The sequence below is a fragment of the Puma concolor genome, chromosome B1, assembly GCF_028749965.1.
Source record: "Puma concolor isolate L17-30 chromosome B1, mPumCon1.1.hap2, whole genome shotgun sequence".
NCBI classification, from domain to species: Eukaryota; Metazoa; Chordata; class Mammalia; order Carnivora; family Felidae; genus Puma; species Puma concolor.
Window position 1 is genome coordinate 3,238,249 of NC_141670.1, and position 16,348 is coordinate 3,254,596.

The 16,348-nt window shown below is 41.6% G+C and overlaps 1 protein-coding gene across 5 annotated transcripts in view; it reads right to left on the reverse strand.

Annotated features, from left to right (window-relative positions):
• Window positions 1–16,348, reverse strand: part of CSMD1 (CUB and Sushi multiple domains 1) — a 2,044,057-nt gene that overhangs the window by 578,539 nt on the left and 1,449,170 nt on the right. For all 5 annotated transcript variants that reach the window (XM_086703086.1, XM_086703088.1, XM_086703085.1 and 2 more), the window contains one exon: window positions 12,981–13,105. In XM_086703086.1, coding sequence (XP_086559212.1) covers window positions 12,981–13,105 — 125 coding nt within the window. The remainder of the gene's footprint in view (window positions 1–12,980; window positions 13,106–16,348) is intronic.

The following is a 16,348-nucleotide window of genomic DNA, read 5'->3' on the forward strand; positions in this document are numbered from 1 at the left end:
TGTCGCTGATATCGCCATGGATGATGCCAAATCAGATCAAATCAGCCCACCCAAATCCCAGTCTGACTCAGACACAGTCGTACATACCTCTGGCTGCACACGGACGCAGTAAGACAGAGGGGAAAGTGCAGTGCAGGGGTGCTCCAGAGACCCTCCCTGCCGCCCCCACCACACCCCACACAGTATGACAACTTCGTCCTTTCCACTCTAAACACGGATGGTACCACAGGTCATCTCCAAAGTCTCTTCCAAGCTTTAGACTCTACTCTATAATCAACTATACAAATTTCCTTACAGCACAGGGCAAGCAGGAGATTAAAATGTAGTTGACAATTTAAAGAAAGAAAATAGAAATGGTGGCTCTAGAAGGGGAAAGAAACGACCTTACGTTGAAAGACCCACCCAGCAAACTACAGAAATGACATAACCTAACAGATATTACTGAGGTTTTAATATAAAAAACTATTTCAGGGGTTGCCTGGATGGACTCAGTTAGTGAAGCGTCTGACTCCTGATTTTGGCTCAGGTCATGATCTCATAGTTTGTGAGTTTGAGCCCTGCACTGGGCTGACAGCGTGGAGCCTGCTTGGGATTCTCTCTCTCCCTCTCTCTCTGCCCCTCTTCCATGTTCTCCTTCTCCCTCTGTCTCTACCCCAGTCCTACTCTTGTTCATTCTATCTCTCTCTCTCAAAATAAATAAATAAACATTAAAAATTTTAAAAATATATCTATTTCAACTGACTTCCATTTTAAGAAAGGAGTTTTTTAAAAAAAAATTGGCACATAATTTTCAGAAATCAAATGTGGGCTTGAAATGCAATCCAGTCTTAACATAATAATATAAACTGGGGGGGGGGGGGGGCATCGCCTGAGTGGCTCAGTCGGTTGAGCGTCCAAATTCGGCTTAGGTCACGATCTCACATGAGTCTGAGTCCCACATCAGGCTCACTGGTACCAGCTCTGAGCCCACTTCAGATCCTCTGTTCCTCTCTCTCTTTGCCTCTACCCCCATCATCTCTTAAAAAGAAGTAAACATTAAAAAAGTAATTTAAACTGGGTTTGCAAAAAAGAGCAGAGAAACTAATTTCACAAGAAATAATGTAAGAGAAGCGTGAGTTCATTTTCCTAAGGTTTCATATCACACAAACCAATTAAACTGTCACCCAATAAAAGATTAATCCTAATCATGACCCGTCTTGCCTTTGTTCTTTTTCTTGGCTGAGCACCCGCTCCAGATCCGGCATTATTCTGGGAGACAGAGTCACAGAATTAACTGGGCAGGATTCTGACTTCCAAGGGCCATCTTACAGTGGACAAGTCAGGGGAAACCATGCAACTGAGCTGTTCCTAACTGCCCCCAGGAATATATACTCCTTGTCCATTTATATGGACGTAACAATAACAAAATTCATACATATTCCCAATAATAGTTCTTTATTGTAATGATTCGTTTACAGATCTGTCCTACAAGGCCGTGAATTTCTTGACCTTGGGAGGGCATCCTTCCCTTATCATCAGCACCACAGCCAGTGTCTATAGTTGCTGACATATAAAAATGTGGTGAGAGTAGACAACTCTTCAGTCGTTCAATACTTACTATGAAAATAATTAGCTAAGAATTAATCTACTATACAGTGATTAACAAAAACACAGGGAAATCAATGTTTAAAATATTGGCATTAACTCTGAAAATGGACAAGATTTCTTAAAAAAAGATCCATAAAAGATGATCTGGTTTTCAAAATCCAGTAGGTCCTCCAATGGAGAGCTAACTGCACACAAACACACCCACCTCTATACACAACAGAATCTATTTTTAGGAACATGTTCTCAGAAAGGACCGTGAGCTTCAGATGCAAAAGTTTCCTAAAGCGCCCTGTTAGCAGTATTCATGAGAAAATCTTAGAAGAAAAGTTATCATCAATACATTTCGATTTACAATGCCTTTGGGTTACAGGCTCGTTCTTTGTCAAATTTCACACTGAAAAGCTGCTATGAGCATAACGTCACATTGCACGATAAATATTTTTTGACTTACTTTTGAATTAATATTGCCAAAATGCCATTCTAAGTATATCAAACTTCAAAAAAACATCAGAAGAGTGAAGGAGTGCAGTCGGGGACTAATTGCTACATTCCCACCGACAATTTGCGCCCATCCAGTCATTAGCCCCAGCTGTCACTCTGCTGGAAAGTTCACCAAATCTGACATTCCATCAACGGCCTTATGTCCCACGTGTCTGCTTTGAAGCTTGACCCTTAACTTGACTTATTCAAATTGCCTAGCAGCTCTCCGTGCAATTCATCTTACCCGTTGCTGGGGGAAATAGGACTTTTAGTGATTATATATTTTAGTGAGATAACTATTAGCAAAATATTTATAGGAAAGCAGTACATTTCTCACATTTTCATGCCTATTTAGGACTGTGTTTCACATAGAGTGAGTTATGAATCCAGTCTCTTCGGAGATCTTTTTCATCAGAAATTGTCAAATTAATTCACAAAATAATTTTTTTTCTTTTTGTCGTAGAAATATATCTCTATTTTTGCAATACATTTTTCTAATCCATTACTTTTAACTATTTTTTTACCCATTCTTTCAATCAAGCCATTAACATAATCAGCAGAAAAGAAATATGTGGACGATTCAGGATGGGGATTTTTCTGTTTTAATCACTATATTACTTTAATAATTAGAACAATTCCTAGCATTTGATAATTTGCCACCCCCTCCCGAATACTTGCTGTAGTTTTTAAACAAGGGTAATGACCTTAAATAATATGATCTAGTTATAATTATTTATTTATAATCCTCTCCTTTGGAAACTGTTAAAAACTTCAGTCAGGACCTCAGTCTTTGCTCTTCCAACTCTTCCCCATCCTTATCATCAGCTTCTTCACCAAGCGATGGTACCACCATCTTCACACCAATGAGGAGTCACTGGGTGCCGCTTTCTGTACCAACGTTCTTCTACGAATCCCAGATAATCCCAGACTTTCTACTGGCGACCACTTGAAGTTCAACCGTTTACGTGCAGAATCTTCACAGAATAATACTAATGTGTTCTGAGCTGCCATGATTTCTGGGTCTTATTATCCAGGCGCTTGTGGTGTTTGCCGTGCGGTCTGGATGTGATCTTCTGAATCTCCCGCAGGCAGAGTCCGTCACCTGGGGCATTCTTTCCGTTCTGTGGTTCTGGGGCAGGCTTATAGGAAACGGCCAGATCCCTAGATTTTAAGTTTGTTTGTTTGTTCGTTTACTTATTTTGAGAGAGAGAGAGCAAGCGAGCAGGGGAGGGGCAGACAGAGAGAGAGAATCCCAAACAGGCTCTGAGCTGTCAGCACAGAGCCCGACCCAGGGCCTGAACTCACAAACTGTGAGATCATGACCCGAGCCGAAACTGAGAGTCAGAGCCCCCCAGGAGAACCTAAAACCCTGAATTTTAGAGCAAAGCCTCCCCGCCAGCCATGTCACATTCCGCGTCTTCCTCCTCGTCAACCTCAAGCATCTGAACGCGACTTTCCTTCATATCCGCCGCATCTCTAATTTCTGTTAGAAACCTAATCTTGGGGAAGAAGGAGAAGAGCTAAGGAACACAGGGCAGCCCGAGGGACGAGAGAGGGACCAGGACTAAGAGCTCCACTGACATGCGTCTGACGGTTGAGCATCATTTGGCACAGAGCCACGAGGGCAGTCAGTCAGTGCGTGTCTGGCCCTGGCCACCCACCCGAGGTCAGGTTCGGCAAGAGCACGCGGGAGGGGCCAGCCTGCGGGGCAGGAAGGGAGAACGGAAGCCGAGGGAGCTGGCAGTGCACACAGAGCCTTCGAGAGGAACGGGTTGGCGGCACTGTGTCTGCAAAGTGCACCTGTGCTGCTTTTCCGGCGGCTTCTGTGCTATGACTGAATAGGAACTCAACCACTGCTGTGGAGATTCATAAAGCCATCCGATTATCTGACACGGAAGGCTGGAGCCCTGAAGGTCTGTCGCCTTGCCTGTCTCTTTCCACCCCGGACTCTTTGCTGGTTCCTCACTGCACCCCACGCATGGGCCGCGGACCTTCTCGGACAAGCACAAACCTGCTAGCTTAGCAAACCTGATCTAACTATGAGTAAGCAATTGCACAGTGTCCTTGGGGGGGCGGGGGAGGAGGTCCTCCTCCAACAGCTGCTTCTGTACCGAACAGGCATTCAATTAGTCAACAAAGTATTTAATTGGCCAATGTAATTAAGTAATGACACTACAGTCATGTCAAGCAGGTTTTACAGCAACATTTAAATATATTCCCATAACGGAAATGTATACGTGCGTATTTCTATAAATCAGAGTTGAATACCCCTTCCTACTCCTGCTAAGTGCTCTCCCTTGTCAAGATCTTCCTGGAAATACAACATCCAATATAAAGTAATACACACTTAAATGATCAATAATGCTTAATAAGTGGTCTTTGGTAATAACCGTGACCTAACGTACAGCTAGTATTACCCGTGGCAGTAGTCTAAACTCGTGAGCTCAAATTTTACTTACATGTTTTATGGTTTGTTTTTTTTTTTTTTTTATAAATTTTTTTTTTCAACGTTTATTTATTTTTGGGACAGAGAGAGACAGAGCATGAACGGGGGAGGGGCAGAGAGAGAGGGAGACACAGAATCGGAAACAGGCTCCAGGCTCTGAGCCATCAGCCCAGAGCCCGACGCGGGGCTCGAACTCACGGACTGCGAGATCGTGACCTGGCTGAAGTCGGACGCTTAACCGACTGCGCCACCCAGGCGCCCCTACATGTTTTATGTTTTTAAAATTAAATAAGAATTCTCAAAATGGTAGTTGAAAATGTATCAAAAGGGAAAGTAGATAGGGAGAAAAAAACTGATTTTGAAAGCAAATATATGCCATTTATCTATTTAATCAATGAATATTAAGTACAAAACATATTCATTTCACATAATCTGTCTTATGTAATATGAAGTAATCATGTGTCTGTCTGTGTAAATTCAGTTCCAGGAATCTGTATTGTTCTATAGTAACTATTTAATTAATCACATTAACTGGAGAGGAATATTCTAGTTGACTACATTTAAATTAAGAGGCTACCTGGACTCACATCTGAAGAATGTTTCAAAAAATTTAATAACATGTTTGATAGTCTGTTTCTTGTACGTCTTTAGGAGAAAGCATTCTGACCCATCAAAGCTTTCATGTTTCATCCAGATTGTCAACCAAAGTGGAAAAAGGTGTGTTGTAGAGGTTAAGAGTCACTTTTCTTAATCGCAGCTGAGTTCCAAGACTAGTTAATGCAGTGACTGGACATCGAATCTTGATTTAACTCGTTTCACACCCTCCGTTTGTTCAATGAGTATACTAACCATAACTTCATCTGTGATTGCTGTAAGGATTGAAGGAGGAGAGCAAGGAAGGCACTTAGCACGTCACAGACTATGTCTAACAGAAATACACGAAGCACGCTTATCGTGAGCTGGGCAAGGTGTTAGGCACGGATGCTTCTGCAGAGACAGAACAACACCAAGATCCTTGTCTTCCGCAGGAAATTAACACATAAACACAGGCCACCTAATCTAATGTGTGGAGGACACAGAAGCTTTCTAGAAAGGTCTGAGTAAGGGTTCGAGGTGTATCAGGAAAGGACTTCCTCGGGAAGATGGTGGTCATGGAAGGATTTTGGAAGAGATGACAGTTGAACAAAAGTGAAGGTTGGACAGCCACGTGGACACCTGGGGGAAAGTGTCCCAGGTAGAAGGACAATACATGAGAGGCAGCTACATCAGAAACGTCCGTATCATGTTCTAGGAACATGATTAGCACCAAATTAACATTAGCATTCAAGTCATTTTATGTCAACAGAATTTGAGAGTAATATAAAAATACAGTTTTATTATTTCCAATAACCTAATTAAAAAGAGAGAAAAATGTATTTTTCACCCAAGTGGTCTTCAGCTAGAAAGTTCACAACTTTGGAATTCTAGAAGCAACAGGATACATTTTTCCTAATTCACTGGAATTAAATTAAAAGTAAGAAGTCTGTTATGTCTCTTTAAATCTAGAGATCACAGCTACCTGGTATAATAATCAGTATACAAAATATAATCTTAAAATTGACTTAAAATTTAATCCGGTAGAATAAAGAGTCCTCGGTCAGGTAAGTGGCCTTTTGACTACTATTTACAAGGTCATTTCTGCATGGACAGAAAATATGGGTAATAAAGAATAAGCTATAAAAAGTTCTTGGTAAATGACAACTTAATAAGTTGAAGGTAATTCTTAGCTAACCTAATCTAGAGTCCCAAGGTAAGAGCTTTATTCAATGACCCCTGGTGGCTCTAAATGGTTCCATGTAACCACAGTTACAAATGCAAATACTACTTGACTTTCCTTTTGTGCCCTTTCAACTCAGTGAGCAACTAAAAATATTAATTCCACAGATCAGAGTGCATTAACATTAAAGGAAGTTCTCTCTACTAAGCCCCAGTAAATGTTGACAGAATGAAATGCCAGCTGAAACGTTTTACTTAAAAACTAAAATTATGTCTTCTTCCTTTGTTTGTTTGCTTACTTTAAACATCTACTGCCAAAGATACTTTACATAGTTTTAAATAGTTGGTAAGATTTTACCCTGTGAAAAATCGTAATAGTTGTTTTCATATGAAGTAAGCATGAAGTGAATGAAGTAAGCATCATTTCAAACAAAATCACTTGCATAATCACCAAGCTGTGACGACCATTTGTCTACTCGGTAATAGGAGGAAAAGGTAATGTTCCCCCATCCTCAAAGCTAATTAGCTAATGTAAGCACTGGCTAACGATACCAGTGTCCAGATGTGAAAGATCGTTTCTGACTCACTGCAATTTATCAAACACTTCCATCAGATATTCCTTCTGTAGAGAAGGCACGATAATTACTTAAGAGTTAGAGACCCTTCATGAAGATGAGAACCTTGAGAACCAGTCCTTAATTCACCGATCTGAAATCTCATAATGCGTGCAAAGCTCAGACCAGGGGCGGTTTACTGTGTTTGATAGATGGTTGAATTTAGAATATCCTGGCCGAGATGATCCACATAAGAGCTCCTTTAAAGCCTCAGAATGAGTCAGGAAAACCCAAACCATGATGTTCTCTTCTTACATTATTATTTATTATGGTGATCGTGCAGATGGGAAAATGAATTCAGAAAACTGCTCTAGGCGTTTGGGACCCATCAACAGCTAAGTACCAACAGTCCGTTTTGGGTAGCATTTGAAACACCATTAAGTTCCATGGTAACCATTCCCCCCTACATTTTAGATATCTCAAGCTATCTTTTTACAGAAATTGTCATAAAATCCCAACTTTCTTTATTATTATTTTTTTAAATCTCCACTTCATTTTTTTTTTCAGCTCTTCTGCAATTGATGAACCTGTCAGGAGGAGCAGGTAGAGGCACTATTTAAAGGAAGGAATGCTAATAGACTAAAAGACTCAGGGTTCCTAAATACTTCCAACCTGAGAAACTTACAACTTTTTAAATGTTTATTTTGAGAGAGAGAGAGTGCATGCATGTGAGAGAGAGCGTGAATCGGGGACACGCAGACAGCAAGGGAGAGAGAATCTCAAGCAGGCTCTGCTCTGTCAGTGCAAAGCCTGACTCTCATGAACCACGTTGTGACCTGAGCCGAGATCAAAAGTCAGACGCTTAACTGACTGAGCCACCAGGCACCCCAAAACTTACCAATTAATGGAAGAAAGTATATTCTACAGCAAGGGATGCCACCTGGGACAGTGTGCGCCTCTGCGAACTCCTTTCTTCCCTTCACATCTATGAGGGTGTTGACTGCATCCCACAGTTGGGAGAAAAGCTAGGCCCATGGCCAAGGGAAGTATCTAGACTTGAGACGTCCACAGTGGGCACTGGCCACACATGACTACCAAGCAGGTGAGACGCGGCTAGTCTGAGCTGAGATGTGCTAGAAGTATAAAATACACCTGAATTTCCAAGTCATGGTACAAAAAAAAAAAAAGAGAGAGAGAGAGAGAGAGGAGAGAAAGAAGGTAAATAATCTTCTCATAATCCTTATATTGACTGTATGTTAAGATGATAATATTCGGGGCAGTTGTATTAAATAAAATGTTATTAAATTTAATTCCACCTGTTTCTCGGCTGCTTTTTTACTGGCTTTCAATCTGGCTACTAGATATCTTGAAGTACATACACGGCATATATTTCTAGTAGAGAGCACGGATAGAGAATTCCTCCAAACAACGTTCTATAGGACCAACCTACAGATGCACTAATGTGTTTGGCCCACAGCTGTGTGAGCCACTGACCAGGCCATGCTACCTGGGGACCACTTGATGTTGTGCAAGACTGTTGTTTTCCAGACTAGAAGAATGGATGTGCCTGCTGGCTTTGAGCAAGGAGGCTTTCCTCTTGTTAGAGGGGTATGTGGTTAGGAGGGGAGTACAGGGTCAAGAAGGAATGCACAGGTTCCTTACTTCACCAGGATGCTCACAGATAAGCCGTTTCCAGTCCAGAAACTGGGATGTTCCTCTACACACAGTCCCACCTGGTTTCATCCTTATTGCTTACAGCTACAACTCAGCACTGTATGGAAATGCCAGTGCGTGTGAGAGAAGGCTGAATGACTGCCTCCTCATTTGCCCTCTCACTCACAGAAAGCTGCAGGTGACACAGAAAAGCAACATCAAAATGAAACGAAACAAAACAAAACAAAACAAAACAAACAAACACGTAAAAACCATGAACTTATGACATATCTATTCGGTGACTCATTCTAACTCTCCCTCTTAAGGAAGAACACCCCCCTTGGCAGAGAACACAATTTCCCTGAATGTCTATTTCCCCTTTCTTCCATGGAAATACAAATTTTTGCTGCATATTTAGCTGCCTAAACTCAAAACTATGTTTCGAAGTCTCACAGCCAGGTGAGAACACTTGACTGGGATTTGGCCAATGGGACAGAGCAGGAAGAAAGGCAGGTGATGCTTCCCGGGGAACCTTCCTCAGGTTACAGCTGCTTTGCCTCCACTGCTTCCTCTAACCCCCTGGATCTGGCTACCTGGGATTTGGATAGCGCCTAGAACCGTGAGGGGGAGGGCCCGACCACAGGGCTCACAGGGTGAGTCTTGAGGACATTTTCATCCCCAAAACAGAGCTGCCATACTGGTCCCACACTGCCCGACTCCTGATGTCTTCGTGAGACAGAAACCCATTTCCGTCTGGGTGAAGCTCCCCTGGGGTCTGGATGTTTGTCACCTGATCTTTATCCCCTAATTCTAAATAGCAGATCTCAGATTCTCCTCTTTACAAGATTTCAGGCCTTTCTATTTAAATTGTTTCACGGTTTGCTACTCCAAAATATACTAGAATATAGTTTTCTTTAAAACGTAAGTTTTTTGGGATGCCTGGGTAGCTCAGTCGGTTAAGCGTCCGACTTCCGCTCAGGTCATGATCTCGCGCTCCGTGAACTCGAGCCCCGCGTCGGGCTCTGTGCTGATAGCTCAGAGCCTGGAGCCTGTTTCAGATTCTGTGTCTCCCTCTCTCCCTGCCCCTCCCCCATTCAGGATCGCTGTCTCTCTGTCTCAAAAATAAATAAACATTAAAAAAATTTTTAAACGTTAAGCTTTAAAAATATATTATTTGTTATTGTTCCCCGGACACAATGTGTCCTAGTTAAGGTCTACAGACTTGATCTATACATCCTTCACGGAAGTGTCTTCCTAAGAATTATTTCCAGCGGAGGCTCCTGTGTGGCTCAGTTAAACATCATACTCTTATAATTCAGCTCGGGTCATGATCTCAAGATTCGTGGTATCGAGCTCGGCCAGCATGGAGCCTGCTTGAAATCCTCTCTCTCTGTCCGTCCGTCCCTTCCCTGCTGGCACTCCCATGCTCTTTCTCAACATAAATAGATAAAGATTAAGAAATGCTTAAGAATACATGATACAAAATAAAAAAGAACTACTCCCAGCGACGATAGCTCATTACTTCAGAAAGTAAAACGTAATTGGACAAGAACTACAGAATCACTCCCTGAAAGCGAAGGGCTGTCTGGTTTAAGCCAACTGTCGGAATCACCAACTGGGAGGGAACAGCAAGAGGGCTGATCACCCTTTGCTTCTGGGTATGAGAGAGGCGGGCATCAGAGGAGGAGGGGCCTCTTGCAAAGAACAAGTCGGGGAACTATGTGCAAACAGAGGTCCTGTGCAAGAGCCCTTCCCTGGTAAAACGGCGTTCAGTGAGACACAAGAATCTGTGGGAACAGGGAGCTGGAAGGCTCCCCATCCAATGACCTCAAAGTGCGAGCGTTCGGAGGTGGAAGATGGAGAAGGTACCCGACCCGCAGCCTGGATGACAGATGAGCACCTCAGAGGCTGTGATACAAGTCAGGTTACAAGTGGGTGTCGGGAGCCTGAGAGAGTGTTTTGAGCTTAAGATGAGATTCAGGCCCAAAAAAAAAAAAAAAAAAAAAAAAAAAAGTTATGGATTTAATGAGTCAAGTAATGTCCTACACACATATTTCCTTAATTTACTCTAAAATATCAATTTAAAATGGATGCATCTTTCCTAGTTTTGCCTAGTTTGGGGTTTAAAATAATGACATATATTTCTGGTACAAAAGAACAAGAAAAACATGAAAGAATAAAAGCATTTTTCCCCCTAAGGGAAGCTAAAATAATACCTGTGAATTAGTCCTCATTTATTACTGGGAGTGTCAGACATCACCATCACTTGCTAGGGGCAGGCTTTTGCTCTAATTCCTCGGAAAGCCTGCTGCTGTCTGTTAGGTACTAGATGTACGAAGTAGTCTATGACAAAGAGCAGGAGGGCAGAGCGTTCGCGTTTCCTTGACCAGAGATTGGGGCTTCTCCAAGAAGCGTGCCCGACTCAGAGGAAAGAACCCCCTGAAAGCGCTGGCAGCCAGTGCACACAGGCTCTCTCTCCCAGGGTGCAGCTCAATGCCCCAGCACTCTACCGTCCACAGGCTCAAGTGCCTCGAATGGCGGCAGGCAAGGGTACAGTACAGGCCATCTTGCAAAGTTGGCGTTCTTAGATACAGCTAGCAGTGTATTTGGTAACCAGTTCACGTCACAGGATGTCACTGGTGTTGCTTAAATTTAGAAAAGAAATGATGAGTCTCTTCACCTCACAAAGGCTATAAGGAGGGATAAGATATTCTCTTGTATAAAACTTCCCTTTTTTAAAATTATTTTAATGTTTATTTAGTTGTGAGAGATAGAGACAGAGCGTGAGCAGGGGAGGGGCAGAGAGAGAGGGGCGGGACACAGAATCCGAAGCAGGCTCCAGGCTCGGAGCTGTCAGCACAGGGCCCAACGTGGGGCTCGAACTGACAAACTGCGAGATCATGACATGAGCCAAAGTCAAATGCTTAACTGACTGAGCCACCCAGGCGCCCCTAAAACTTCCCTTTTTATTCCTTGGTCAACTCAGCGCTTTTTTTCCCTTCTTTAAAATGTAGCAATTTGCATACATTAGTTTATGGCCAAAATGCAAAAATCAAAACCAAAACAAAACCCTGGTTTCTCTTTGGAGTTTATTAATTTTCCATATTAAAACAACCCAAGCAGTTTTCTGCTGATTTCGCTATGGATTGTAGAATTGTGGTAAGACTGTTCACATACTTCTTAGAAGCGACAAAATCTTATTTTGACATCTTTGAAGAAGATAATGATGATGTGCAGCATTATGTTCTGCTATGGCACAGATTAGCTTAAGATAGTTCATCAGTGACAGATTAACCTGAGAGCACGCTACTAAAGTCCCTTTACCACTGATACCAGAACCCAAGGATTCAACCTCACTGCCACTGAGCAGAGAATATTTTTAGATTTGCAGGGGTGCGCATAAAACTTGCAAAAGGATCTAGTTATGTAACCTATTTTCATAATATGCAAACTGTGTGTATATATATAGAGAGAGAAGTACCGGGTAACGCCGAGTACTATGCAAACTGTGTGTATATATAGATGAGTACCTGGTTACACCAAGTAATATGCAAAGTGTGTGTGTATATATAGATGAGTACCGGGTAACACTGAGTAATACGCAAACTGCGTGTATATATATGCAGACGAGTACCGGGTAACAGCAAATAATATGCAAACGGTGTGTATATATATAGACGAATACTGGGTAACACCAAGTAATATGTAAACTGTGTGTATACACAGAGGAGTACCAGGAAACACCAAGTAATATGCAAAGTGTGTGTATATATATGTAGACGAGTACTGGGTAACACCAAGTAATACACAAAACGTGTGTATATATAGATGAGTACTGGGTACACCAAGTAATATGCAAACTGTATGTGTGTGTGTGTAGATAGATAGATAGATAGATAGATAGATAGATAGATAGATGAGTACTGGGTAACACCGAGTAATATGCAAACTATGTGTATATATAGATGAGTACCTGGTTACACTGAGTAATATGCAAAGTGTGTGTGTATATATAGATGGGTACTGGGTAAAATGGAGTAATATGTAAACTGTGTATATATATGTAGATGAGTACCAGGTAACACCAAGTAACATGCAAACTGTGTGTGTGTGTGTGTGTGTGTGTGTGTGTGTCTCTGTGTGTCTGTATCTATCTATATGCCTATCTATCTACATATATAGAGAGGGGGGGAGGGGTGGGAGAGACAGAGAGAGAGAGGGAGGGAGAGGAGTATCAGGTAACACTGAGTAAGTGTGTGTGTGTGCGTTGTGTGAGTGATCAGATTTGTTTCCGTTGTTCCGGAAATTTAAAAACCACTAATATCTTGCAAATGTTTGCCACCTCGCAAATTCCAAATAAATATGACGCACTAGGAAAACGTGCATCACCGTCTGCCTTGTCCTGCTTTGTCTGTATTCAGTGGACACAACGCTGCTCGAGACTTCACTCGTGTTCATGAAACACACCAGCATGCGGGAAGACATCCCCGTCACGTGCTCCTTACCTCGGCAAATGGGCCGATGGTCGCTCCACGCAGCCAGTGTCTCCGTGACTCTCTGACAGGTTATACTCTTGGATCCCTGGAGCACATAATTATCCTCACAGGAGAACTGGACATTTGCACCAACCCTAAGCAGTTAAAAAAAAGAGAGAGAGAAAACAACCCAAATTATTCATGGAAGTCTTCTTCACAAAAATATCAACACAGTGTTGTCAGCGTATTATGCCCTCCAAACAATATTACACTTCAAGCAATCCCTGAGAGATCAGCTTAGATAGAACCCTGTAATTTAGCACAGGACACACAGCACAAGACCTGGGGTCAAATTTCTGTTCTGCTAACTTCACAGCTAAATAAATATATGAACCTTAATTTCTCATCTCTAAAATGAACAAGAGTAACAAAGGCGACCAGACTGCATGCTGTGGTGTAGGTGAGAAAATGTGTAAGAAAGAATTGTGTACTCCAAAAACAAAGTTGGAGTCATTCTTTGTGAATAAATACCCTGAAGAAACAAGGATTGGAAAAGTACAGGTTAAGAAAACGTCTCAGCGTACAGAAAGACCAATGCTACGTGGTGCCACTTACAAGGTTCTAAAAACACTCAAGGACAGGAATGATGTTACTAAGGGCTTGGGCGAGAGGAATGGGCTGCTATTAATCAACCGGCATCAAGGTTTATTTAATTAAGATGAATGTACAACATTGATCATATAGTCGACAGTAAAGTGTACTTATAACTGGCTAAGAGGACGGACCTCATGATGAGTGTTTTTATTACAATAAAATAAAATAATAAAAATAAAACAAAACAAAACAAAACAAAACAAAGCAAAACAAAATAAAACGAAAATTCTCCCAATGAAAGGGAGGGGGAGAAAAATGTCTCAGTAAAGAATCTATGTTACTATCACAAACATTAATTATATTCATAAAGCCAGTGATATGGTATTTCGGAAATACACCTTACAGGAAAAAGAAAACCACTTGTTTTAGAAAAAAGCAATCCATCCAGCGTAAAGTTGGACAACAAATTGTTTGGCCTTCAGAGCTGCATCTGAAAACAGGAAGTTCTAAGGTCCTAAGCGTAACAAAATGTTGCACAACAACCATTCAACAGGTGCGTAACAAAACATGCCAGGCACACACTGAGTCTGAACACACCAATGGATTCTGTCCTCTAAGCCTGCTGTCTGGAAGGGAGCTGAGCATAGTATTATTTTAGAATCTGACACGCCTCCTGCTTCAAGAGGAGTGTCTACGTATGTTTTCCACTTGACAGACTCTCAGCTTGGTGTTGACAAAAATGGGAATGCGAGGGGGTCCCTGGGGAAAAAAGATGAAAGTCTCCCATGTGCACGGATACCGTTAATAACAGATGAGAGACAGAGAAGGAAAATAAACACACATTCTGTTCCTGCTCATTGAAAACTCTCATCTACAGTCTCAGAGTGCATATTACTCAACTGGCATCACATAAGCACCTCCCACACTTCTGTAAAACACTCTGGGGATGGTCACAGATACCTGCAGAAATCATCAACTCGGGGTCAAACCAACTGAAAAATTCTGGATTTAGCAAAATTTAGCATCTTTCTTTTCTAAAGAGGATTCTCAATATGCTACAATTTAATATGCAAAAAATGTATTTTGTTTATGTAAGAGAATGTAAAGTATAAAGATCTTCAAATTTATATATTTCCAGGAAGCCCCTTTTCACCAGTATCCATGGCAACTAAAACTCCCTGGAATTAATTTTGAGAAACACTGTATCATAGGTACATAACTTGTATTACTTTTGAAAGTAAAAAGTGTAAAAACCAAAATATACACATAATTCTAATTTTCATGGTCAGTCATAACAGCTATACATTTAAAACGTATATGTAAACATGTTATTTAAAACAGCTATACATTTTGGAGCCGTCCATCCATAATTTCTGCTCATTGGTCTTTGTTTAAACCTCTGGAGCCACACTGAACAAATGAAATAAATCTAAAAATTTTGTTCTGTAAGCAACTATTATTTCTCTGTGTTCAATTCCATCTTCAGTTCCTTCTGTTTACATAAATCTCATTTTTCGTGTATTTTATCATTCTTTCAATACATACTAATTGAACATCTACTATGTGCCACTCCACTCTAGGTATCAAGATGAAAAAATTACTAAGAGTTAAAAGTTGAGAAGATCCCCGTCTCATGGAAGTAACAGTCTAGTTAAGGGAAGAAAATACAAATAAGAAATTAACCCAGAAGAATATAAAAGAGTATCATAAGTGCTATGGAGAAAATCAGTCAAATGTTATGATATGACTAACAACACATTAGGGGGAGTTGGGATTTGAGAGTATATCAACATTTTTTTTTTTTTTTTTTTTTTTTTTTACAATCCTGTTAAACTAAAGAGCTAATGGCTTCTACATTATCACAGGTGTGGTCAAGCATAAAGGAAGGAAAGTGGCATCACTGCTTCCTTTGGCCACCACTATATTTCAACTACAGCAGCCAACCGGTCATTAGTTATGGCAGACGGCATCCCGCTCCATCGAAACCTGCACTGTTCACAGATGCTTTCTCAGACCTCCAATCACTGTTCCTCTAAGTAATCTTAGGAGTCTGTGTTTTGTTTGGACATCAAGAACCTTAGTTGGGGCGCCTGGGGTGCTCAGTCTGCTGGGCGTCCGACTTCGGCTCAGGTCACGATCTCACAGTCCGTGAGTTCGAGCCCCGCATGGGGCTCCGTGCTGTCAGTTGGAAGCCTGAAGCCTGCTTCTGATTCTGTCTTCCTCTTTCTCTGCCCCTCCCCCACTCACACTCTGTCTCTCTCTCTCTCTCTCTCTCTCTCTAGCAAAAAATGAATAAATGTTAAAAATTTTTTTAAAAAAAGAACCTCAGGGGGCGCCTGGGTGGCGCAGTCGGTTAAGCGTCTGACTTCAGCCAGGTCACGATCTCGCGGTCCGTGAGTTCGAGCCCCGCGTCGGGCTCTGGGCTGATGGCTCAGAGCCTGGAGCCTGTTTCTGATTCTGTGTCTCCCTCTCTCTCTGCCCCTCCCCCGTTCATGCTCTGTCTCTCTCTGTCCCAAAAAAATAAATAAACGTTAAAAAAAAAAATTAAAAAAAAAAAAAAGAACCTCAGTAATATCAGTGATCTGGCACTATAACACATATTCATCATCCAAAATATGGGCAGAGTTGGTTTTTAGAAGCCATGAAAGTGTCCAACAATAGAACCAGGGTTGACTAAATTATTTCAGATGTATATGAAAAACTCCAATGTCGCACAATAAAGGTGAGCATAAACCCATAGCGATATAGAGAAAACCTTGACGCAAAATTGTACGGACTCCAGATAATAATAATATGTATATCAA